The sequence below is a fragment of the Apus apus genome, chromosome 3, assembly GCF_020740795.1.
Source record: "Apus apus isolate bApuApu2 chromosome 3, bApuApu2.pri.cur, whole genome shotgun sequence".
Classification (NCBI taxonomy): domain Eukaryota; kingdom Metazoa; phylum Chordata; class Aves; order Apodiformes; family Apodidae; genus Apus; species Apus apus.
In genome coordinates this window covers 11,607,236-11,634,737 of record NC_067284.1, presented here as the reverse complement: position 1 = coordinate 11,634,737, position 27,502 = coordinate 11,607,236, and the positions used below count along the sequence as shown (strand labels likewise).

Here is a 27,502-nt window from a genome sequence, read left to right as displayed (position 1 = left end):
ATCCCAACTGAAGATGACAAACTTAATGCAACTGCAATATGGCTAATACAGATCAGATTCAAAGTATTTCTTATGACTGCTCAAATGCTTATCAAAAGACAATAAAATCAAATTCAATAATTGTGCTTTTAGTGGGTCCAACAGGCATTACATTCATTTCACACCATCAGGCATGAAAGTCCTATCCAGATTACTGCACCTCAAACTTGAAAGCAGTGTCAATAGAGCACAATCCTATTTCAAATTTTCTATTACCATGCCAAGACCAGACATACTAATTTTGAAAAACTACTACAAAGAGAAAACTACACAACAGTGTAATCACCTAGAATTATTTATCAATGTAAGAAAAAAAAAAAAAAAGAACTAAGTCTTCAGCCTCAATTTTACTGAATTCATTTCCCAGTGACAGCAGTGGAAGACTGAAATGCATTTTTTCTCTCTCAAGGCAGCAGCACCATCTAGTGTTAAGTAAGTCAGACTGAAAATGTGTGCTGCTAAAAACGCTGTGAAGGACTCAGGCAAGATTTTGCCTCTTCCTCACACTGCATTTTAAATATCAGAGTATTCACTAAAACCAAACACAATCATAAAGCAAGTTATTTAAGCTTGTATTGATTTCCTTTTTTTTCTACCATAGTTATGTTAGTTTTTCTACCAAGTTATTTTAGCAACAATTGACTTGATGCTTATTCAGACAGTATGTGAGTATCTATCTTTTCTTCTACATGCTTCCCTACACTGCAAGTATTTATTTTATTTATTTTTTTACTGGAGATCCAAAAAATGCCTACAAAGAGTAGACTGGTAAAATCCAGAAACTTTCTACAGGTAAACAAAAACACATACCACCTGTGTCAGGGTTGGGTTTTGTGCTCACCCCACCAAGCTTCCCTTCTCCATAAAGCACAGCAAAAACTACTATGAATTTCTCAGATTCACTCATTCTATTTAATACTATTAAAAACTGTGTAACCTGCATCAAATAAAATTAATTTTAGCTTCCTTAGAGAATTTTTTCCCCTCAATCACTTCTCCTTTGTTTTCTGCTTAAGCAAATTCTTTTTGCACTTGGTTCCCTTAAGGTTGGCAGGCACACTCCAGTTCTTCAAGCTGCAAAAATAAAGTTTCCATCCCATATTGTTCTAGCTGAATAGAAAATTGTGTTCACTTATCATTCCCATTTCAGTCTCTCTTCATATCTAATCTTGACAGTGGAAACGAAATTGCACACAACTGCTATCAGTAAGTCCTGCAGCTGTTACTGCTACCAAGGTTAAGTCAATAATTTTATACACATGGCAAAGGTAAGATGCATTTCAGCGATGAGACAAATGGCTTGGAAGGGAAGATCACACAGGGTGCAGTACTATCACTGCTGCACACTACCTTCACCTTTGATAAAAACATGCTCCACACCAGTCCCCCTGATGCTCCGTCAGAGGAAACTTGAAACAACTTTTCAATAATTCATGGAAGGGAAACGGAAAACCCCAACATTTCTCCCACTTACAATGAAAGACTAAACCACGTTATTTAAAAGCTTAGTCAACACAAGCACTGGTCCCAGTACTGACCCCTGAGGGACACTACTTGTCACCTGCCTCCACTTGGACATTGAGCCATTGACCACAACTCTCTGGGTGTGGCCATCCAGCCAATTACTTATCCACTGAGTGGTTGAAGTCTCCCATGAGGACCACGGCTTGTGAATGTGAAGCTGCTCCTATCTGTCTATATAGTGCCTCATCTATATTATCCTCCTGCTCAGGCAACCTGTAGCAAACCCCCACCGTGATGTCACCTTGGCCTTTCTTCCCCTTAATTTTAACCCATAAGCTCTCTGTTAGCTCCTCATCCATCCCCAGGGAGAGCTCCATGCTCTCCAGCTGGTCTTTGACATAGAGGGCAACACCTCCACCTCATCTTCCCTGCCTGTCCTTCCTAAAGAGTTTATAACCCTCCATTCCAACGCTCCAGTCATAGGAGCCATCCCACCATGTCTCAGGGATGCCAAAGAGATCATAGCCCTGCAGGCTAACCCTCATCTCTCACTCCTCCTGTTTATTCCCCATGCTGGGTGCATTTGTATAAAGGCATTTAAGCTGGGTCTTCAGGAAGGTTGCCTGACTAGCTGACCTGACCACCATACCACCCCTAGGCTCATCTGTAGTAAGACTGGCTTTATCTGGCAGAGAGATGGTTAAAACCCAAATGGGAGCAGTCCTGAGCAAATTGCTTTAGCTGGCCCTGCTCTAGGGAAGGGTAGCTTCACCTGACTAGCTGATTTACACAGATTCCCTCCAACAACCCCAACTATTGTCTAATTCTGTAATTCTGCACAAATCCTGAACGGTATGAACATACCAGCTTAGTTTATCAAGCTCTTCTCAATGACAGCTACACAAACAATGATTCCATGCACTTGTAGGCAGATACTCAGATTCAGGAACGTTGCAGAGTATATAATCAGAGAGGCTTGAGGACAACACCCATTCTGACTCTGGAAACTCAGCTGCAAAGTAATTCCTTGTCTCTGACAGTTTGCAGACCGAGTTAATATGCTTAACAGAAATCAGAATAAAATGGTTTTAACTAAAACTAGAAGCCACCAACATTAAAGTCAGAACTAACTATGCTCAGAGTAAAAAAAAAAAAAAAAATTACAGTTAAGAACATTCAAATATTCACTCAAGAGAGTGTGACACAGAAGGAAAACTTAACCTAACATTTACGACCAATTTCCAACAATTAATCAGGTACTCTCTAATAATTCAGTTACCAAGCATGACTCCAACTAAGCCAGACCATCAAGTGCCAAAACAACACTTAGCAATACATCACCTGCATTTGTATCAGCAGAAGTTACAAAAACACAAAGCAAGAATCATGTATTTGTAGACTGTTCTGAAGTCTGTGTATTTTCTGTATTAAGTCAATAGCTGCAACCAAATTCAGAGATGCTCAAACATCCTAGTTTCTGTGAAAAACAGAAACATACTGCTTTCTGGAATAAAAGCAATCAAATCTATATATGCATTAACACTGTGCTGAGGAAATTCCTTTGCTTAGTCTTTGAAGAATAATAGCCTGCAGTTACAAATAAATAAGAAATAAATGAACAGTAAAAACTAATGATGAATATAAAGAACACAAGGAAACATACCTATAAGCTCTGAGGGATTCTTATCACTGAAGTGTTCACAAACACGGATAAATGTTTCTGTATTCTCAGGTGTAGGGCACTCACCATGCCTGAAAAACAGGAACACACAGATTAGGAGACTATGGGAAAGGGAAGAGGGAGGGAAAAAAATAAAAATGGAAAAAAAAGTAATTACTTCAATGCGATCTTTCAAATTAAAAGCTAAATATTAAAAAAGTGCAGACAACTTACCCTTTACACTGGAGCTTTATATATTTAATGCCCTCTTTTTCTATATCATTCCTATCATAGAATCTAGTGGTGTTGGTCAAGTCTACCAGTAAACCCATTTTAACCTAAAAAAAAAAAAAAACAACAACAAAAAATCAAAGTAAACTTAGATGTGGTTCAAATGTCAGTGCATAAATACTAAACAGCTAATAACATTCAAATTAAAAGCAACAGCAGGCTACAGTTGCAAGTTTAAAAATTGTTAAATATTGCATCTGTTCATAAAATCCATATTTTATCACCATCACAAGAATCTGTTTCTTTAGGAAAGCTCGTGTCTGAATTAGCACTAGTCATCAATTAAAAAACTTCTTTGTTCCCACCAATGTTTCTAAATAAGTAAGATCTGCTAAAAGCATAAAGTATATGGTAAAGAATGACTTTAACATGTTAAAAGACAAACAAGGTGGAATTGGGCACTCTTATAATTTAAGTAGAACAGTATTAAATACTGGCACAGTGGAAGTACAATAAGAAAAACTGACTACTGAGACTCATGTGCAACTACACTCTCAGAGAAAATAACTCATGCTAATTTACCCATCCCCCTAAATTAAGAGCGCAAGACAAGCTTACGTATTTTTTTAGTCTAAAACAAAAATTCCCTTAAATTCTCTGAAATATTTTATTCAAAGCTAAAATGTGAAACAACTTGAAATCTTCAAAGATGCTGTCAGTAATTACAGTGGAAGTGTCAACCACTCAGATGTTACAACGTACCTGAACTCAGGCTGCCTTCCCCACTCTACCCTAATGTGTCCCCTTGTGCACCAACTTACTTTTTATATTCTGTATCTGTAAAATGGGTCTTCTAAAGCAGCCTTGTGGAAGTTACAATGTTTGTTGAAAGCAAAATGGAAAGCAGTAATTCCACTGGGTGGCATCCAACACACAGAGAACATCAGTAACGTGCATCCTATTGATCCTTGGTCCATAAAAAATTTCTACCAGCCATAAGCCTCCCAATATTACTGTGCAGAAACAGCTCACTAATGCACCTGTCTACTGAAAGTATTTCTGGTTTCCTGCCTCAAAAGTAATTGCTTTTGGTCAAACTGCTGAATGTCACGCTTACAAGTAGGATCCTCACCATGAAACCAGCTGTCTTTTTAAAAGGCACTTTAAGAGTGGCATTTTTGCAAACCCCTTGTTCCATAGCTTTGTCTTTTTTTAAGATACATCAGTAGTGCTCTTAAAAATACACTAACACTGAAGAATGTTATGCATGCAAAAACACAGAACACTGCAGCTTCAATATAGTTAAAACTCCAGCAGATTCTAATAAAAGGATTTTGATCAGGTTCTATTTCTGTTAAGGTCGATGGACTGGCAATAATTCACAGTGCAGTTGGAAGAATTATAAATTGAAACACTGCTTCCAGACAAGAAAAAAAAAGAAAAATGCCAATTATGACTGGAATACAGTTCAGAAGCAGCTGTTTCACATGGATATGTTGTTTAGTAGACTCCAAAGACAAAATTCCCACTATCTACAGAGGTAGTTATCCACAGTATTCAAAGTTCCAATTATATACTTTTATAATACTTCTGCACTTTCATAATACTTTTATCTCTCAGATATTAAAAAGAACCATAACATCATGTAAGCAGCATTAACCATTTGTAGTGTAATATTCAAACCAGTTCTGGTTTTCTCCTTGTTTACTTCAATTTTGTATATTCAGAATGCCTTATTTGCTTTCATCACTATGTTTCACAGAAATACAAGCTACTTCATTAGTAGAAGACTAAGCTAATAGCCACTCACTGCAGGAAAAAAAAAAAAAAAAAAAAGAGAGAAAAAAAAAAAACAACACCAAGCTGTTTCCCCAGTCAACATTTTTTGCTTTAATCACATCTTTCAGTCCACCACACCCATTGGATGACACTGCTTTGGAAGAAAGAATAATTTTTAAATTGTTGAGCCACTTCTCACTAAAACACACATTTATTTCTTGCAAGGACTGTTGCAACACTCCAATCTTGGACACCACATTGAAACACAATTGAAGCTAGCTATTCTTCCTGCTTCCAATTGTAAAAGACGACTGGAAAAAAAAGGCTCAGCGATGACTTGAAATTCTCATCTACATACAATAATAACAAGATCTTCATACCACCTCCATTCGCCTTATACCCATTTTGTCCAGGCTCTCTATGTCCTCCTACCGTTTTAATAGACTTCTTCCTCACTCTCTCACACTCAAGCTATCTCCAGCTATCAATGCCTACACTCTGCTGCTGCTGTGCGATGAAATGGCCTTAGCCCTCCTCCCCTTGTATGACCCCAGAAGTTTCTCATTAGACACTGGACTTGAAAATATTCTCCCCAGGAGGGAGGGAGTACACTACAATACACTGAAATCTCTCCAGTCCCAGCATTTTTTTTCCTTGCATTTCTTATTTGAGGAAAATAGTTTAAATCAGTGATTTAATTTATCTGTGAAAACAATAACGTGGTGGAAAACTAGTGACTAGCTTTCCTAACAGGAAAATTGTAACTTGAGCATACTAATTGCCCAAACATTCTTTTTAGTTAGCTGATGTCCTAGTTCTTCATAACAGAAATAAAGGTTCCTTCTATAATGCAAAAAAGGTACTAACCTACTCAAGAAAGAAAGAAAAAGTTCACACTGTCACCAGGTGCTCCTGCAATTTTTTTTATGAGACCATTAAAATGCTATGTCAATATTGGCAACCAGAAGAAAAACAGGGTTGCTATCCCTTATCAAATCAGTTTCTAGCATTCAGTTTTCCTGCAACCAGCTCCATGAGAAAAGGAATCACGCAGAAAGTTTGTTAGAAAAAGTTCCTCCCAGACAGATGTCTTAAATGCTCCACTGGTACTTTCAAAAATCTGTAGTAGCAGCAATATCTCAGTATTGCCAAAATCAAGATCTAGAAGTTTCTGCTGAAGTCTCTTATTTGGGAGATAAATTATATGGACTTAAGTAATAACCAGGCTTGAGAAGTGATTCATTCTGCTAAGTATCAGCAGTAAAACACACTGCAGTAAAAAGATGAGAACCAGGCACAGTGAGCTACTTTTGCCTGGGGAAAATCCACTTTTCAGCACCTCCTCAGTTGCCTGTTCATCTTATTGCCAGACTATTGGTAAACTGCTGTTCTACAAACAGTGCTCTCCAGTAACCTATTGCATATCTTAGCAAATAAAAAATTGTACATTTTCAAATAGCAAACATTTAGCAATGATATCACAGTTCAAGACAATATTGATTTGATAAGAGAGTTTGAGAGAAATTTTATATTCTGCTTGTTAACCCAGATTACCAAACTATGAGTGGGGATCCTCATGCTTCTAATTGTACCATCAGATTCTAATCATCTGATGTCACTCAAGACATGAGGAATTTGTAGTATTGCAATACAATACAATTGCTTAATGTGTCTAGTGGAAAGTCTACAAAGGCTCACTATGATTTCTTTTTTGGTGACAAACCATTAACAAGCGAATAGTCAGAAATTTTGAGTTAAGTCTCTGAAGTTCTCTAGAACTTCAAAATATGCAGAATTTTGAATCACTTTAAACCACGAATAAGACTAGTTTTGGAAAATTTCTAGGCATGCCCATAAAAGCAGGTCAGACTCAAAAACAATATAATGCATAAAAGAGGAACTCAAGTAGAATTTAGATGCATGGATCTAAAATTTAAACATGAAAAATCATACCAGTTCAAGCACCTGAGAACAGGCACGTGTTCTTCACTGATAATACTTTGGTACACACTCACAAGTATTTGCATTGCTGCTACACGGAGTAGTAGCTCACTCATCTACTTTACACCTAAGCCTAAATAAGATTAATAAAATGAAGGTTCCCATATTCTAGTCAACTGATTATTCTGATATTGTTTAACAAGTTCAAAGTTAATTCCATCTAGATGAACGGCAAAAAAAAAAACAACACCCGCAGAAAAAATGTCACTAGTGTGATTAGTTTTATAAAACACAACCAAAAATAAAACAATGCTAATCTTCTATATAACAATTTAATAAACAGATTAAATTAATTAGGCTGTAGGCCTTCCTTTGCCTGGGAGGTTCAAAATCCCATTTTTCATATCTCCAGATGCACTGGACTGGGCACAACACTTCACAGACCTCCATGAAAGGCTGGAAAGGTCCTGTTTCCTACCTTTATTGTCAAAGTTGTGCTACGGTGCAGAGTAACATGCAAGGCAGAAATAGGTCAAACTGAAAATGAAAAAAATAAGCCAGAAGCACAAATATCTAACCACAGCAACAACCCACCTTCGTGAGTCCCAGTCCATGCACCTAATTTAATTCTTTTTTCTATTTATGTATTTATTTTCACTAGAAGTTAATGGATAAAACCCATAAATTGTTTGCTTCCATACTTGGGAATGACTGGTTAGATACCATGAAATATTCTGTGCATCAAACGAAGAAAATTATGCATTGAAACTGCAGAAGACTTCCACAAAATTCTCCTTTCACTTTCAAATGCTTTCACTCATGTAAGCAAAACTGTAACTTTACAAAGCCATATGCCAGAGTCTGTAAAACTACAAACTCAAGACTAACAGTATTTTGACAATTACACCCCTCCAAGATGCAACAGTTATAACACAGAAGAGCGAGATTCTTGCTGCTAATATAGTGCATGAGCTGGAGGATTTTGCACAATTCTTGCCTGTAATAAAGTACTTTTGGAAATTTAGGAGTTGCAAAGAAAACCTGAACATGTAAACAATACATTTCAGCACAACTGTCCCAAAGGAAGCCATTGACCACTTTTTTCTTAAATCTGAAAAGCAGCATTTGAATAAATATTAATAATGAAAGTAATGTTCAGTTACTGGAAAATGTAAACTTTACCTTCAGACTCTTCAAGTAGTTGGATAACATACTTGGGTGAAAACGATTTTCTTCAGCAACCTGCTCATCATATCTTGGTCCTAGCATTGTCTTCAATGGTAAAAACTTCCCTGTGAAAGATAATCAAATTTTGCAGCATTATATGTATCCTTATGTATGTGGACACTTACAACGTAGTGATTTCAAAGCAACACGCTGAACAGATTTACAGGTTCACCTTCAATGAAAAATAATGGCAGGAAAAGTAACAATAACAGTTGAGTTGGAATACTTTAGTTATGAGCTCTCAGAATTCACAAATAAGTTTAGAAGTTTAAAGGAACTACAGGTCAGCTCATCTAAAACAAAGTAATTGAACATTTTTAGCTAACTTTTTGTGTGATCTAAGCTGCAGAGCTACAGTACACAACAGAAAAGAGAAAATGGAAACTTAGTAGAGTTAAAACATGAAAATATCACTTTAAATCACATTTTGTTACACAACCATGTAAACATCAGGTTGATTTCCTGCAAATGCAAAATATGGTAAAGATCACTAAAAAAAAAAAAAAAAAACAAAAAAAAAACAAAACACCCCACTCTTTGGTCCAGAACATCTACACACTACAGGTCTTTCTTATGTGCTCCTTAAGGCATGTTGGAGGAGTTCTGTGGCAGTTCCACCTTCCCTCCAAAAGACACCACCTACCTGTGGTTCAGACATGGGGAAGTCACAAAACAGCAACAAGAGCTGGAAAGTACTGGAATTAGTACTTACTGGACTACATACATCACTCCCTAGAAATTCCTATTATTTTTTTTTTAATATTGATTTTATTTTTAATCCATCATGCCCACTGCAGAAGATGCGAGAACTCTAGCTCTTTCCTTCTGAACCCCAGCAAGCTACAGACATGCCTTCCCTCCCAGGGCAGCAGGAACACGCATCTGAGCAGCATGTCCTGACCCAACGGCTCTTCCTGTGCTTCCACAAAGAGACAAGGAGAACTTAAAGCCCAGGTCACTACCACCACCACCACATCTGCCTGGGAAGCAGTGTGTCTCCTCACACACCCCTGGGACCCTGGAAAAACAATGCAAATTGAGAATAAGAAAGAGACCTGGCACGTCTGCCAAGCCACACCAAGGTTAATGGTATAGTCAGGGAGTGAAACCAAGGGAACCTCAGCATTTCTAAAGAGCTATGTAAATATGTAAATGAATGATACTCAAAGACAGATGAACCTCAAAGAAAAAAAAAAAACAGAGTTGATTCTATACTTTTTTTTTTTTAACTTCAGCAACTTTTAAAAAGCTTTTCCTATTTAGAAACACAAATACCCACATGATATTTTGAAGTAAGGAAAAGAACACCTTTCTATACTACTCCTTAAACCATCTGAAGCATCTGTTCAGCTGTGTAACATGGAGTAACAGCCACCAACCACTAGTCTTGACATAGCATTTCAATGTTCAGCTTCAGATCCTCAAGGGAATCAGCACACCCAGCACTAAGCCTAAAAAATTCTTCTACATTACTCATGAAAGTACTGCTTTCTCATCAAGACAAAACATTTCTTCATAATAAAAGAATCAAAACTCTCTCGTTTTCAGCAAAACAAAACCATATGGAATGAAAAGACACTAAAATGCCCATTGTATTCAGCTTGAAATCAAGTTTTGAGAAAGAAGCTCACTAATCTTCATAGAAGTAGAAAAACACATTCCATTTTTACTAAATGAATGCAGCTGAGATCGTTCTCTATACAATAAATTAAAGCTCATACAAGTTCTTTGTAGCCTTAAATTCTATTAAAACATACAGTCTCAAATAAGCATTTCAATTCTAGGAAAGTGACACCATAAACCACAGAAGACAGACAGTTATGGAAAATGAGAATCTTCACATAACTTGTCAGCTGAGGTTTGATGTTAATCAGCAACATGAGAAACACCCTCACTGTTACACTTGTCTGAGACCATTCAAACTTCAGAGCTAAAAGGAAAGTTATTCAGTCATATAGTCAAAATACACATTACACGGTAATAAATTTCTAGTCACTTCAACTTATTTGACTGCTAGAAGAACTCCTAACTGCACTTTACTTCCCTTTGCCCTTTCATTCCAAGAGTTACACATCCTCCTTCCCTGGTCATGGCTGCAACAGTTACACATCCTGCTGGTCATGGCTGTTAAGCTGGGTACATCCCCCGTTTCCTCTTTTCTTGATCTATCTACTTTGATTTTCTTCACACTTTGTCATCACCTTCAACATTACTGTCCAGCCTCTCTCTCACTCACTATTAACCCTTCCAGATTAACTTGTAATCTTCCTCTGTACAGAATGCTTATGCAAATCCTAATTTTGGATTCCTTTTTTTTTTTTTTTTTCCCAAGTTTTGCAAAACACCAAGCATGCTTGAAAGTGTTTTAACTTTGCCACTTGCCACTCCCACCCTGATACATCTCCTTGCCCATTACCAAACAGGAAGAATGGAAATAAACTAGCTGTAGCCAAGGCATTCAATTAAGAAAAGGACTGTTAAATTAGTCAATGGATACATAAGAAAATGACCATCTTTTATGAGATGCTGAGAAAAAAGAATATAGAGTTGGAAAACACTGCCTAGAGGTTAAGACTGTTTCCTGTAGCATCCAATTAGAGACTGTACAATCACACCAAAGACTCTCCCATCCTCCATCTTGCAGAACAGAGAACACGTTCATTCTCTTCTTGGTAGCAGACCTTGATTTAGTGTCTGATTTTCACTCTGATTTCCTTCTGAGCAATGATAATACAATCCTGATCATCACCAGGAAAAGACAGTCTAGTCAGCATCCCCTGCAGCATTTGAACACCCTTACACAGCAGTGGAAGTGATGAGCATTTAATAGAGTCCATTTACTATAATCTCCAAAGATCTAAACCAGATATTGGGAAGTATTTAGGTGCCCAAGTTCTACAGATTCCAGTTTGGCAGTATCACTGAGACACAGAGCTTATATGGCAGCAAACAAGCTGCCTGCCAAGGCTAGAAGAAAACAGTGAATTCATGCAATTTAGGGAAATTTTGTAATCAGATTACAAAAACAATGGCTCTGGGTTTTGTTGTTGTTGTTGTTGTTTTTTCTTTTGGGTTGCTTCGGCTTTATAAATTACATTTCTCTGCAACATAATTTCACAATATTTCTATGCACTATCTTCTAAATTTTTACTGCTACACATGCATTAAAGATGGAATCACAGGATGTATTGGGTTGGAAGGGACCTATAAAGGTCATCTAGTCCAACCCCCAAGATCTTGAATATAGTATCATATTGTGTTCCATCTTATAACAGAAAACCAAATTTACATACCTAGCAAATTTGCTATTTGATCTTTCTACAGAAGCTTGAAAATCCTCCTTCCCTGTGCATATATAAGCCCCTGTCAGGTGACTGTCATTAAGCTACAGAAAATCTAAGCTTTTAATTCTAACAAAGTTCTATCCTTTCTGAGTAATATGGATTAGTATAAATGAGGTAGTAGCTACAATTTCTGCTGCAGTTTTGCCCTGCAGCTTACACTAAAGAAGTGATTGCAGAAATAAAAACTGACTGCAACTCAAGCCTCCATGCACAAGCTTTTGAAGATTAAATAATCCATTCTTTATGTTGAATAAGGTGATCTGACAGTAAGAAGCTGATATTTTACAGGGATATCAAAGCATCCCAGGTCATTAGTGTATCTAAACTAAATGGTTATAATGATCATAACTCCTCGATCAAATTTTCAAATTAACTTCAAAATGTTACTGGAACCCTGACACTTGATAATTACTTCCACAATTAAGTTCAAATTTGTCAAATAGTTTTGGAAATTGGATATTAAAACCCATTTTCCAAATGCTTTGCGTTGAAAAATAGGTAGAAATTCTAAAAATAAGAGCCCAGTATGTCAGAGTATAGACATCAAGTGGATAAACCTGAGAGAAATAAAAGTGAACAACATAAAACAACTCATTTCCTACACATACATGCTCTAATTTTGGCACATTTTCTGTCATACAATTTGAATTCTACAGCATACCAGTAAAAAGGCTACCCTTAATTTAGCCTAATTTTCTGTGGCATGAAGCTATCAACTCAATACATTACAGCAGCCACTAATTATGTATGACCATGGTATGTTGAGATTGAGCATTGATTAGGAAGGCTAGGCTGTGTAAAGTAACCAAGGTTAAGAAAGGGAAACTTGAATAAAATGAAATAGTAAAATCCACAACTGAAAAAAAAGAAAACAACCACCTTCCCCCCCCTAAAAAGTAAAGAGTTTTCTCCTTCTGGAACAACTATGCTGGGTCAAAGCATCCATTTCACCTAGTAACTCATCACCAGAACAAGCCAGGAACAGATGCCCAGCAAAGAGTACAAAACCAGGACAATGACAACTCCTCATCAGAATATTCTTCCCAACTACCAGAAGCTATAGCTCAGCAGCCTCCTGAACCAGAGGGGTTACTCTTTTATCTAGGGTGCTAGATCTATAACTATATGCAATATGGATATTTTTAATATCTCATCCCTCCACATGCTGCATATGTCTAGAAGAGGATTCACTAATATGAACCAATAGAAGGAGACTAGAAGACACTGTTGAGACACTTTTCCTGTCTGTTCTTCAATATCCTGCTAGTATTTTCCATGAAAAACCAAAATGGACTGAGCTTCTGGTGGCTACAAAACATGGGTACCTGCAGAGATGGTGATGCCAGGACAGCAAGTGTGATGCAACCTGATCTAAGAGTTCAGAGAAAGATCTTTTCACCAAGTACACGATTGAGGTGCTACCACAAGGCAATAAACGTGAAAACATGCCATTCTAAAGAACTGCTTTACAAAAGTAAAGAGGAAAATAATGGGAATCATGGATCAATTCACCTCATTCAGAATGAAGGGTCCTTTTAACCTGAATGAATCCTATCTCACCAACAGAAGAGCTCCAAACCTCACTAGTACTTGAGGTCACCAATACTTGAGTATTTGAGGTCACCAAGAAATTTGAGATGCCACAACCATAAGATAAGAGGGGGTCATGACCAAACAATCCATGAATATTAATCTACAAAAGCCAGACAAACCTTGTTCAGCAGTATTACTACTATTACACTACCAGATGAGAATAAAATCACACACAGATGCTTAGAAATTTGACCCAAAAACATACTAAAACATCTGGGAGACAGTGTCAACATCAATAAAGTCTAAAAATTATCTCTCAATAAAACAGTTACGTGTCTTTGAAAAGTAAAACAGAAAAAATGAGAGAAGACTAATGGTGCACTAGGACTTTTGCTAAGTTGTAAGAACTAAAAAACTAAAAAACAGGTGAACTAAAGTAAGACTACATTAAGGTAAAGCAGCCAAAGAAATTAACCAAGCACCTTCCTTTTTTGTGTGCAGTAACTTCTTGTGCACGATCACACCAAATGGAAAATAATTACCTTGCAGTTACTGAACAAACAAACACACAAGCAGTGATGGCACAGCAGATGACATGCTGATGACCTGCATTCTTGCTTACTCTATGTTACTATTTCTGAGAATCCATGGCTTCAAAGACAGACAAACAAAAGCAACAACTTCTAGAGATCAAGAACTTGCTGAGAAGGTAAACAAATAAATAATAGAGTCATTAGTCTATTTTTCACGTGGTCACAGGCTAGCAACTTAGGCTGTCAAATCTCTTATTAGATTCAAAGCAGTGCATTTGCCAGCAGTCAGGAAACAGAGATAATGAAGATAAGCAATATGACAATTCAGTCAAGTTCATATAAGAAACACAGAAGGGACCTGAGGGAAACCAGTAACACACAAAATATACAACTGAAATTAAATATTAATAAATGCCAAAAAATGCATTTTGATGGGAAGATTAAGCCTACTGTGATGTCTCACCAGATTCTAAACAAACCTGTAAACAGTCATCAGTGTTTTCAGCTTTTTCACAACCAAGTGCCACCAAAAAAATGTAAGATGACGATGTGGAAACGTGGGAAAGAAAACACAGGAGTTTTAACTATTAAGCAAACCATGGCACAGTGTCATCTAGAATAGCATATTGAGTAGCAAGTGCTGTGTTTTAAAAAAAAAAAAAACTTTAAATTATTACAGTAAGATTAAAGGAGTGCAAACTTGAAAATATTCTGGAAAAAAACCCTGTTGGTTGGAACTGCTTACTGTTAAAAGGAAATAAGAACTTGAGAAAAGTGAAAAGTGCAAAGTTTGTTCACTCTATCTCATATCAGGCAGCTGGGAAAACATTCATCTGAAGTCAGTAGGATAATTCACAAACAAAAAAATGTGAGTTTACATGGTACCTAACCACGAGATGCCAGCAAGACTGGATACCTAGCAGCAGTGGAGACAGTGTGTTACGGGCAAGAACATCCAAGATGACAGCAATCAGTGAGAGACAGAACCTGACATCGGCATGAAACTCTGGAGGACAACACTTCAACTCATCCTCCAGCTCAACAGCTCAGGAACGCACCAGCGACTGGCACTGTCAGTCGGCCCAGTAACAGGCAGAACTGATAAACATCAGAGCCTTCGGGAAAATCAAACAAACAAGCAAGGAAGAGGCTGCACCAGGGACTCGCCAGGGCTGAGGAACGCTCCGGAGGGCAGCTCTGCCGCCTGCCTCGTCGGACGTGACAGGAGAGAAAAGTTTCAGCCCTAAACGCAACAAGTGCGAAGCGAGCACCCGGCACGACGGCTGCCGAGGGCAGGGGAGAGCCCGGAGCCCTGCAGGGGCCAGTCGGTGTCAGGGCTGCACCAGCCGAGGGCAGGGCGAGACCCCGAGCTGAGAGCACAGGGAACACAGCCCACCCGGGGGAAGCCAGCTCTGGGGCAGCACCGACCCCGGCGCTCGGCACGAAAGGCTGCTCGGCGCCCCGGGACAAAGAGCCCGGCCGGGCCGGAGGGCGAGGGGCCGCGGCCGCCCCACAGAGACCCCCGCCCGCCCGGCTGAGGAGCAGGAGCGGCGGGCAGGGGAGCGGCCCGGAGGGGAAGGCCCCGTCCCCGCCACGCAGCCCCCCCCGGGGCCGGGCCGGGCGCTCACCTGCCACGGGCTGCCCCCTCCTGGGGCAGTGGAGCCAGCGCGGCGGGATCTTGTTGTAGGACATGGCGGGGCCCGGGCGGCCGCTGCCTGCCGGGGCCGGGGAGCGGGGCCCGGGGCGCTCAGCGGCCCCTCGCCCGCGGCGCCTTCATTCGGACCCGGCTCCGCCTCAGCCGCCGCCGCCCACACTGCCCCGCGCTCCCGCTCCCGCTTCCGCTTCCGGGCCGGGGCCTGCGGACCGGGGCGGGGAAGCAGCGGCTCCGCGGCAGGGCCGGGCCGGGCCGCGGGGCGGTACCGGGCTGTGCCGGCAGACGGGCCGCGCTGCCGGCCGAGCTTGGGCTCACCTCCGCGCCGAGGAAGGCAGGGAAAGGCTCCCGGGGTAAACGTGAGGGAGGTTTTCCTCTCGCGGAGGGCAACCTAAGGCAGGCCTGGCCTAGAGGCGGCTCGGGAAAGGGGGGATCCCGGCCCCGCGTCCTGCCGGGCAGGGAAGGCTCCGGGGGTCGGGAAGGAGGGAGCGGGAGCAGCGGCGGGGATCGCTCGTGAGACAGGAAGCGCGGCTGCGGGGGCTGCCGGGTGGGTGAGGGGGCTGCGGGAGGCTTCGGGGGAGAGCGGGGTCTGAGAGAAAGGAGCTGAAGGCTCCTCAGGCCGCAGAGACTGCGCCAGGCTCATGAAACGCAGCCTGAGCCTGAGCTGCAAATAGCTGGAAGCTTGGATAGCCGTTCTGAACCTTAATTTTCCCTGGTAGCTGGGACTGGAGGTGGAATTAGGTGGGTCTGTGCTCCAGCTAGTGGTGGATCTATTCCAGTCCCGTGCAGTGGCTCTGCTAGTGCAGCAGAGGTGCCTCTGCACTGGGCCTTCTCTTCAGGAAAAAGGCATGGCCAGAAAGGTTAGGCTTGCAGATAGGTTCACATAACAAAAACTGTGTTTCTAGACAGAATCCCAGTGAAAATTGCCCATGGGATGAAAGTGGTCTGCTTCCATGGGCTCTGCTGAAGAACAGTAGCCTGGCAGTGTTTGCCTGTGTGAAAGGAATGTTTAAGGGGCCAGGGTTTAGCCCCAGGAGGCCCCTAAGCCTCACACAGCCACTGAGTTGCTTTTCTCCCTGCAGCGAGAGGAGGGAGAGAATCCAAAGGATAAAAATGAGGAAACTTGTGGGTCAAGCTACAGATAAGGAAAAATAAGGAATTCATTCACTGCTTCCCGTTGTCAGGCAGGTGTTTAGCCACCTTCTGGAAAGCAAGCCTCCACCACTTGCAGTGGTTACTTGGGAAGACAAACAACTTCACTTCAAATGTTTCCCTCCTTCCAGGTGTTATTGCTGGAATATCCCCTGGGTCAGCTGGGATCAGCTGTCACGACTCACTGTGTAACCCCAGCCTGGTGGGGTGGGGTGAGAAAAGGCCTTGACACTGCAAGAACTGCACAGCAACAGCTGAAACATGCTGGCGTTACTAGCACTGTTTTGGTCACAAATCCAAAACACAGCACCACATGAGCTACTATGAAGAAAATTAACTATCCCAGCCAAAACCATCACAGGTGGTTTCACTTGGAAGTTTATTTTCCAGTTACATTTCAGTACTTCCTGTTTTTCCATATACCAGGTGTGCTGCCTTTGCAGGACAGTAGCTGCAACAGCTTAAAAAACTAGCTGCTGTCACATCTTCAGACAAAACAGGTAACCTTTAGGTGTGTGTTAACACATCAAAACAATGGAAATAATCTGATCTGTCCAGAATTACACAGTGACCATGTTTGCTGCTGCATTTCATCACTTAGATTTGATGAGACATAATTTCCTCCCTGTAACATCCTCTCAAAGTACTTGAGGTTATCAGTTAAGTAGTTTGCATATGTGAGTCATCAGGTTCTCATACTACATTAGAAGCTTCTGAATTTTGTCTTCTAAGGCTTTTGTCATCATCAGATATTCTCATTCTAGCTAAAAATTAAGAGTCTTGCTTGTGAAAGACTATATTCTTTTCCCTAACTGTTAAGTGCACTTCAGTTACGTCCCAACTGTATGATGTTTGAAATAAGGTCATTTTTTCTTTACAGAACAAACAAGCAGCAGTCAGACACCAGGTGGTGCTGAAGACCAGCCAGAAAAGAAAGGGACACTTGAGTGCAAGGAGTGTTCAGAAGGAGCAACAAGCAATCATTAGCTGCAGGATACTCGGTGTCTGATTGCAGTGAGTTAGGAGCAACGTAGAGTTACATTATCAGTATGGCAAAATTAGGAATAAAACCATTTTCAGGTGTGCAAAATAGTACAAAAATATATAATGATTGAGAAATAATGTCTGTTCTCACAGTCTAGCTTAAAGATCTGTTTTTAAAAGAACCTTAACAGCTACAGAGCAAAAACACTTCTGTGTAAAGATGTAATGTTAATCTGGGAGGATGTGTACATCAGTTCTTACTTAGCAATGAGCAATGCAAACAAAATATTTGAAACTTTTAATGGAAGTTAAGGAGCATACAGCCAAAAATTAGTTTGGCCAGGCATCGTGCATAGTTTGGGCTTTTGGTGGTTCTGGGGTTGGCTGAGCAGAGTTTGGGAAGTCCCTCTGGCAAAGAGTGAGCAGCCGTTGGGCAGAGCACCTTCCCCAGCCAGAGGGCGCTTCCTGAGGTGTGACATACAGCCTAGGTCTGCTTGCCACCCACCATCCTGCTCCTCATCAAGTACCAAAAACAATGACAGTTTGAAGCCAGCTGTTGAAGGAGAAAGGAGGGAGCAGGTTGTTCATCCCTTTTTTTTTTCCCCAAAAAAAGAAATGTCACAGCTGCTACAGAATGGTTGATCTGTTGATGGTGACATGGAAAGAGTGTTTTTCATCTAGGTCTTAAGAGTCAGTATGCTATAAATAAGACATTCACAGGTGGAATATAGGACAGGGAATAGAGAAGCAAGGAATGCCTGTTGCTGTCATTGTTGTTCAGTGTGTTCCTTGGGGAAGATTCAGTCACCCAAAAGACCAGTATTCTTCTGCAGACTAACTGTATTTGCACGTTTGAGAAAGTGCTGCTGCCTTGCCTCCCACAGATACAGCACATTTCAGGTGACTCAGTTTACCCTTAACTTGCTCTAGCCTTGGTGTTGGTGTCCTGGTCTGGAGAACAGGTTATTTCCAGGCTAGCATTGAGTGCTGTGCACATACCGTATGCACTGGACCGTGCCGTGTTAGACACTTTGAAACAATTTATGCAGGCGTAGGTTGATGTTTGGGTGTGACATCAAACAGTTCTTGTGAACTTTCTTGCTTGACGTTGTAAGATTAATAGTTAAAATTACTTATTCCTGAGGTACCAGCAGAGGGCACCGAGCTCCTCGAGTCTCCCTGTGGCTTTCAAAAGCCAGCACTTTCTGTGTTTGAACGAGGAACACGAAGGTGGCTGCAGTGGTTCTTTCGAGGACTTGTTTGATAAAGCAACTGCAATCTATTATATCACTTTCCCTCTTTTCTGCATGTCGGTTTTTTTTATCTAGAAGCATTCAGGTGCCTGGATCCTTACCCTGGTTTTTGCTTACCAATTTAAATCCTTTTCCTGTCAGAGCAGACTCTACAATCAAAAAGTCAGTTTTTCAAGATGCTGTTTATCCCTTGCACATTGGGTGTGGTGACTTCCTTGGTTCTGAACTCAAGACATGTTGTTTCTGGTGGTGGAGTGCTGCATTTATGTTCTCCCTTGACTTAAACCATAAAAAATCCCACACACCAAACCCTCCACACTCACTTGGAACTTTTAACTAATTACAAACTGAACAATTTTGCAAATTACTGCTGATGGATGTCATATATTCATATTGTAAGTAGCTAAGTCGTTTCAGTTACTAGTTCTACACAAAGTGGTTACACAACATATTTTGCCCCAAGGAAGAACATGTGTTGTCCTCCTCTGTACTGATATAGGTCAACAACCCTATTACTGTTCTGTTTTATTGTAACAATATTTTCCCATGTGTTCATAGAGTAATAATGACTGTAATAATAAAATAAAAACATCCCTCAGGGTGTTCTACGAAACAGACATTTCTGACTCCATCTAGTAAATGTGTTTTCTTAAAAAAAAGAAAAAAAAACAGAGATCAAACAGATCATTTGCTAAACTGAGACAACAGGATTTACTTAAGTGAAAGTAATTGTGAAAGAGGCTAACTATATATGCAATCATGATTCATATAGTATTTTTCCACTTCATGTTATAGTTGTTTACCTGGAAAAAGATTTTATGCCATAAACTTGTAAGTTATTATATGTAGAACAGAGCAAACTATACTTGTATTTTTCAATTTACTCATTGAATTAATTCATTCCTTGCTTGTTGCTTTAATGTTCATGGCAAATTTACTTAGGACAGAATATATGTCTAGTACAGTGTTCCTTTATGACTGGTTTACTTGCAGTATGCGTGAAGCTTTTGTGGGCAGGGCATTTTTATCTGGATAAAAATGTTAACTTCTTTAACTTTAGTCATATTTTATGCCATTAGTACTCAGATTTTAATGGCATCAGAAGGAAAAAAAAACACCCTAAAAAAAGTGCAATGAAAACATACTTTTAGATTTAAGTGAAAGTTAATACTGTGGTTGCTTATGGTTAAGTTCTCTAATACTAATGTAGGCTTCTACATTTAAAAATGCAGAGCATGCACTGAATATTTTAAAAATTAAAAGAAAATGAAAGGAGCTCAACATTTTTTAGTTCATGCCTATTTGTTTGATGTCAACAAATAATTAAGCATGTAACTTCTGAGACAATAAATTACTTTTCCAGGTCTGAAAACGAAATAAAGATTTTAAAAGAGAATTGTTTTATTCTTTATGTGTATACAACACCAAAAGGGACGCTGAAGCAAAATTTTGAGTGCTCTAGTGTCTTTGAAAAATAAAAATGTCATTTACAGTGTTCCTCCTAAAGAGACCTTTGAGAGGAACTCAGCAACAGAATTACCAGTCTTCACTCTTCAAGGCATTAGGGGGCATGAGGACTTCACAGGCTTTAAATAAGTTAAAGTACAGTTATTTTTCTTTCCAAAGTAAACAGGAAGCAGCATAAAGTAGCAAAATCAACTTCTGGAGTCATTCCCTAGTGCAAGATTATGATATGGCTCTTAATAAAATTTCCAACAGAAGACAACCCAGACTTGTATTAGAACATTGACTACACCCTTCTTTCTGTAAGAGTAATAAAACTAATGGATGTAATGTAAGCAGCTTGACTTCAAGTCTTTATTTAAATCTGAATTTTTTCTTCAGGGCTTTGTTCTGGCAACAGGACATTTTCAGCTCAAGCCTCTAAGGTATTACGGCATTAGCTCAACCTGTACAGTAAATCTCTGAACAGGCAGGGAACAAACACACAGTGAGCTTGGGATGAAGCTGTTTTAAATCCAGGTCCCTGATTTGGGTATCATGTTTGGGGTAGTCATCACCAAACATGTAGGTGCTGTAATGATCACAGAATCACAGAATTGTTGTAGTAGGAAAAGATCTCTAAGGTCACCACATCCAACCTTCAACCACCCCCTGCCTCAGAATTAAAACACAAATAAATAAATAAAGTACACACTAGAGCATGTCCTGAAGTGGCTCATTTACATGGTTTTTGAATACCTCCAGGGAGGGTGACTCCAGCACCTCCCTGGGCAGCCCATTCCATCACCTGACTACTCTTTCAATAAATAAATTATTCCTAATACCTAATCTAAACTTCCCCTGCCACAACTTCAGGCCATTTCCTCTAGTCTTATTTACTTGAGAGAAGAGGCCAACACCCACCTCCCTACAACCTCCTTTCAGGTAGTTGTAGAGAGCAATTAGGTTTCCCCTCAGCCTCCTCTTCAAGCTAAACAATCTCAGTTCTCTCACAGGTCTTGCTCTTCAGCCCCTTCACCAGCTTGGTTGCTCCTTCTCTGAACTCACTCCAGCATGTAAGTCTACATGACACTGAGTCTTACAACACTGCAGGGGACATTAACAGTCTTAGCTTTGACATGCAGACATGTCAGACTATTTACTTAGCAGGTGATTTACTTATCAGATCTACCTGGGAAGGAGTCCAGAAGATGTGTGTCTGCACACACATGCATTTGCAGAAGGAAGGAGCAGCCTGTCTGTCCAGAGGGGTGCTGTTCTTGAAGAACGACAGCTGAGGCTTCAAGCACTGACTTGCAGGCCTGAAAAACAAGATGCCTTGCTGTTGTTCCTCTGCAGCTAAAATGGTGGTGTGCTTGATTTAACAGAGAGCAGGCTTACAAGCAAGAAGCCTCTCATTCCTTGAGAAGTGATGCTGGTCTCCCTGGGCTTCCTATGGTTTGACCTAAACCCCTGAGGCCTTACTCACAAGAGGGGTGAAGGATGGCTTCAGTGGGAACCTACACTGTCAAAAACACCCAGATGTAACATTTAAGAATATATGCTCTACTGCATAAAATTAAATCTTATGGTAGTAGTGTGCTTTGAGTATGGATAAATAATGAACCAACTAATATCTCACAAAGAAAGATGAGTAGTACTAGGGAAAAGTATGGCATAATGTGTGAGAAACTCATCTAATTTACATAATAATGACTCACAGCCTTTGGAGCTGGGCTGAGGAGGGACTGGGTTCCACAAAGTAGAGCAGCATTCTGTTGCTACACTTCCTAGTCTCTCTACTGCCTGAATATGGACACTTTAGTTAAAATCTTGCCCTGAATGGAGGTTGTGTTTAAAACTAATCGAGTAACTGAAGTCCTGGTTACTGAAGGAGGCAGACTAGAGCAGTCAGTAGCTGCTGATGAAGGGTTATCACTCCTCTACAGCCTGAAACGGCCAAGAGTGTTTCAGTGTTTCAGCCTACAAACCTGCATATGTGATGATCTGGGTGGCTATACTGGCAGAAATCTTTTCTCATGTGATCAGTCACACGAAGAAAATACTATTATCCGTGGGCAGTCTCACAGACCATCTGCATCAGCAGATAGTGCCTATAGATCACACAATCATGGAATGGTAGGGGCTGGAAGGGACCTCTGGAGATCATCTAGTCTAACCCCCCTGCTAGAGCAGGATCCCCTATAGCAGATCACACAGGAACATGTCCAGGCAGGTTTGGAATGTCTCCAGGGATGGATATACTATGGATACACATGAATATAAAGCCTGTGAAGACTAATACATGTGTGAGCTCTAATATAGTAGCTGAGAAAATACCTACAGACCTGTTTTTATTTGTATGGCTTTACTATATAAAATATGCATAACATACTGTACAAATGTAAATGAAGACCAAATGCTCCCTCTTGAGGTCTTTGTAGTCCTAAAAATACTGCAAGAAACTGGCCAAAGGCAAATAAAAGGAACGTGGAGTAAAGCAAAATGTCCATTCTGGCAGCCACACAGGCTTTTTTAAAAGTAAATCTGAATATATATGTATATTGCGTACATATTGAGTTATGGTAAAATATGTGTATACATATATGTATATAATCAGATGCTCAAATGCTTCCCTTGTGAGGTTAGTTTTGCTTTCTGTCAGTATGCATTGTGGAACAAGCTTTACAAGAACACATGCTACTCTTTCCTGAAAAAGCCTCCCTCAGAAGGAAGCAGTGAGTGAGAAGAATTTCCTGGAATATACATTTGCAGCATCACTGATCTATGAAACCTTAAGAGTACTATTGCAACTGTCATTTTAGTCAATGACATTGTTTAGGTTGTAAATTCAGATCTTCCAAAGAATTCCTTAGAAAAAGGATTTTTTTAATTATTATTTTGAAATATGTTTGCTGTTCCCTAGAAATGCTCTTTTTTCACATTCTCACCACGTCAGGCTTCATAGCATGGTGACAATTTATGATGGGTATTATGGAACAGACTTTGCCTCAGAGATCATAGTGCCTCTGGCTCATTACTATTCATAGAACTACAGCTGAAGTCCACGCTACTTCTTTTCACTGCTGGTTTTACCTGCTGTAACTAGGCTGAGATCAAAGTGGGGGAAAACCAGCTATTATCCTTGTACTCACAACCTTCACTCAGTATGGGTATGAAACTGCTTGTCCAGAGGGACTTTTAGGGAGTTACTTAGAGATTATGGTCCTTGAGAAAGGGGAGGAGGCACGAAGATTATTCTTTTACTTGCCAGAAATTAAATCCTAGATCTCTGACTAGATTAACATTTCAGGGGCTTGGCTAACAATTCTTATGCACTGATTCCTGGAAAATGTTAACACTTCTTCTGAAAAGTTACTTTGTGAATTCTTGTATCTACATCTGCTTTACAGAAACTGCTTTTCAAAAATCCCTTTGGGGAGAAAAATCTCCACATATCCTTCCAGGTACTGGGAGTCAGGTCTGCTAAAATAAGTCTAGTATTGTGTCCTTTACTATAATTGGATGTTTTGTCAGAGACCTGCTACGTGACACATTCTGAGCTTTCTAAACGTCAGTGAAAGACTTAACAGTTTCAGCTGACTGTGACTCAGGGCCTACCTATACGTGTTGTCTAGCATGGAGAATTAGAAAAACATGCCAAGAAACATTGGTAAACAACAGCAGAGAGTCAGGAATAGAACTAAAGTAATTTATTACATGTAAATTTTTGAACAATGACACAGAGCTAGGGAGTCTCAAATGATTTTAAAAAGTATGGGCACAGTGCTGGTTATACACAAGGATATGTTGGTTTAAAATAGGAAGCCTGTTTTGATTGTTTGAATCTTAGATGCAATGCTTGATCAGCACAGAGGGAGCAGGCAGAATGAAAAGGCATTTTGACCTGGAACACAACCTACTTCATTATTTTATTTTCTCTACACTGCAGTTTGTGCCAGCCTCAACACTGCTAGAGCTGTTGCCGGGTCATCTTCCTGACCCCCTTGGTAGCTGAAGTTTCAGCCATGCAAAAAAGTTTTTCCATTTCTAACTGCATAACATTAAAATATAAACCATTGTTTTAATGACTGTTTCCAGTGCACCCCTGCATCCAGTTATGGCCCTCTTTTCTGGGAGCAACCCAACCACCAGCACAAGCAACACATTTTTGTAGGCTGTAGGTCAACACGATTTGGGCAGTAGCAGCTGCGAATCCCCCCCTCAGCACTTCCCTCATCTCAGCTCCGAGCATCAGGCTCACACAGCCTGTTTTCTCCATGTGGATTCCTCCCTTGTGCTGAGCAACTGTCTGCACTCCTGCAGTGAGACAATCCAGTCAATGCAGCCCAAAAGCAAGCAAGCCTCCCTCTCCCCTATTTGCTGGGCTCTGCTGGGCCGAGTTCCTCGCTCTGGTTCCTTCTGTGGCTGCATAAGTAGCACGGATAAACTCGGAGGGAAATGCAATAAGTGGTCAGGAACACACAGGCAGGGTTGGGGCAGGAGAGGGACTGCCCAGGCTGCATGAACACCTGCCCAGCATTGCCACCAAGTAGCAAAATATGGCCTCAGTTTCTCTTAGACCTGTGATGAGCCAAGGATCTGAAGGAAATTTGGATCGGTTTAACGTGTGAAGCTGAAATAATAAAACTACACAGCTGACATTATTAATCCAGACCTTGAAACAAACATTTCACTTGTATTTTAACGGAAAAACTGTGTGGGAATTTTATTGCTGTATTTTTTAAGATTTCCAATGTGGAAAAGACCAAAACAATGTTAGACTTGGGACAGGTCTCAGATAACCACAATCAGAAAACTACGGTTATATCCACCATTGTTCCTGATCCAGCTATGTTCTTTTCCATCTGTTACTGACACCCACTGTCACCATAAAATATTTTTTTTTACTGCTAAGTGGCAAAACCACACATAAAAAATTTGCAATTGCTTTCTCTTTTTTTAATGGAGTGTGGGCTACAAAAGATGGTTCAAATACATTCATCATCTGTTTAATGCTAAATATTATTTTCTTCTACATGAACTATGGCATTCAAAAGTGTGATAAATAAATGTGTATCCAGTTTCAACAGCATTAATCACCTCAGAGATAAAAGTAATTTCTGTCACTGAAGGAGATAGTGGCTGCAGTGAGTAACTGCCAACACCACAGATCCACTCAGGCAGATCTGTGGTGACACAGGCAACCTGCCACCTGACCTATTTATTCTTACAATTCTGACTTCTCCAGAAGCAACCTGGAGCCAAGCTTGCAGATTTCCCTGTGGGACCTCTGATTCCTTTCTGCCCTAGGGGCATGACACTTCTGCAGTGACTCACAGAAACGCTCTTCTTCTGCAGTGAGAATTCACTTTCAACCATGCCTGCTACTGAATAAGCTTCCCAAATACAAGTATTTCAGCCTATCAGCACACTGGCAGTGCCAACACAATGTATGCACAGTGTATTTGTTGATTTAGTTTCCTAGAGGTAGCTTAAAACTGTGGTGTAACCTACAAAAATGATTCACTAATGAGAAGGAAAGCTGGGAATGGAAAAAAAGGGCTCAGCTGTGGCATTTCCCTGGGGAACTAACAAAAACCAAAAGGGGATCAGAAGAAAACAAGTCCTAATAAAAGAGTGTAACAGAGAAACCTTTTGATATGACTCCCGTGTTTGCATCATGCAGCTGCCTTTCTACTGAAGTAATACAGAACATTAAAGATATGCTATCCAGCAGGCAGCAGTGACAAGTCATGCTGCTCAAGGTCTGTTGTGCAACCAGAGGTTGATTGCCTATGATCAACCCAGGAAACTTTTTTTCCAAAGTATTGTGCAAATGGAAAAAAAAAAATAAATCAAAGTATCACTTAGAGAATCCTAGAGAAATACATCGTTTTGTCTCAGTCTTTGTTTTGTCTTTCAGTGCAACTGAGCTATTTCTGAGACAAAGTATTCAACCCTATCTCGAAGCCTAGCTATGAAACAGTCAAGGACAAAGACTGTGTGCATTTGATTTCACAACCCTAAGTGCTGGTGAATGAATGCTGGAACTGAAATTCCTACGGTGCTACGCAAGTTCCAGTAGTCATCAACAAGTTACACAATTTTTTCTGGTTTATATTAAACACATAAGGGAAACATGTTCCATGACTCCTACTTTACTGAATGTCCAAATCAGTGACCTCACTTACTTACAGTTAAGTTAAAGTGTTAAGAAACAGACCGATCCTGGCATCTGGTTGCACTGAAGTCTTTGCAATTGCTGCTGATTGATAGATATTTTAATAAAAAAATTGTACATACTAATTAAGAACTGCCTAGTTAAGCCTTACTAAAACTTGATTTTTAACAGCTTTTAAGCTTGGCTTTTTACAGCTAATCAACTCAGTACAGCTAAATATTGGTTTTTGTTTTAAAATGATATTTAATATTTATGTAGGATTACTCCTTTGGTTGTGACTTGCGTTTGTCCATTGATTGTGCATCACTTAAAGGGAAGAAGAATCTTTTTTTAAAAGGAATTTATTTGCCATAGTATAGTATGTACCTGTGACTTTTGGTGAATGAATGGGAGGAACTGGTTTGCCATATCCTAGACTATTAATACTCAAGCTCATCCTTCTTTACCACTTTTCCTTTCCAAGGTTCATTGCAAGTAATAAGTTTCATAACTTCCAAATAAATATATACAGTTCTCAGTAAAGTAAATGAGAGAGCCCTGTGTACATGTACAAGGGGAAGGCAGGGAGACCAGAATTCCATTTCACAGTAGTCTACTCCAGTATTTACCTAATTTCTCTACGATTAAAAGGAAAAACAATATAGTTTGCTTTGGGGACTTGCATGTGTTCTGTAAATATTGCACCACCTCACCATCTCACATGGTATTTAGTATTCTATAACCCCGTTCCCAAGAGCCTATGTAAGCAGCAGAATCTCTTACCAGGTACATCATAGCACACACAGTTACACCAGTATTATTTTGCAAGTAGTTTGTTCAGTTTCATTTGCATTTGTTGGCATATTATTAAAATAGATCAGAACAAAGTAATAAGATCTAGTTCTGTTACAGATGTTTAATTTTTCTGTAATGTCTTCTGCTTAGTATAACAAGTAGAAATCTACTATCCATGTGGTTTCTGAGTTGCCTGCTCCCAAGAGTTGATTTAAAAACAAGACAATTGGTGTTGGGTATTCTGGATACAGGGAGTATTGAGGAAGACAGCAACAAGGGACTCCTAGCAAAAGAAAGTATAAGGTAGTTT

General features: G+C 40.0%; 1 protein-coding gene and 1 long non-coding RNA gene across 4 annotated transcripts in view; one reads left to right on the top strand and one right to left on the bottom strand.

Moving 5' to 3' along the window:
- The window catches only part of RNGTT (RNA guanylyltransferase and 5'-phosphatase), a 176,327-nt gene extending 160,763 nt beyond the window's left edge, over nt 1-15,564 (bottom strand). For both annotated transcript variants that reach the window (XM_051614993.1, XM_051614994.1), the window contains exons 1-4: nt 15,380-15,564; nt 8,297-8,406; nt 3,398-3,501; nt 3,167-3,255 (exon numbers count right to left, since the gene is read on the bottom strand). In XM_051614993.1, the coding sequence (XP_051470953.1) occupies nt 3,167-3,255; nt 3,398-3,501; nt 8,297-8,406; nt 15,380-15,443 (367 nt within the window). In that variant the 5' untranslated portion in view covers nt 15,444-15,564. The remainder of the gene's footprint in view (nt 1-3,166; nt 3,256-3,397; nt 3,502-8,296; nt 8,407-15,379) is intronic.
- Nucleotides 15,565-15,615: 51 nt separating this feature from the next.
- LOC127382210 (uncharacterized) lies at nt 15,616-20,590 on the top strand. Of its 2 annotated transcripts, XR_007888900.1 has the most exons (3): nt 15,616-15,755; nt 16,686-17,054; nt 17,435-20,590. It is a non-coding gene; the product is annotated as an uncharacterized LOC127382210 (long non-coding RNA). The 2 variants fall into 2 exon arrangements; XR_007888899.1 differs by lacking the exon at nt 15,616-15,755 and having other exon boundaries at nt 15,979-17,054.
- Nucleotides 20,591-27,502: the final 6,912 nt, after the last annotated feature.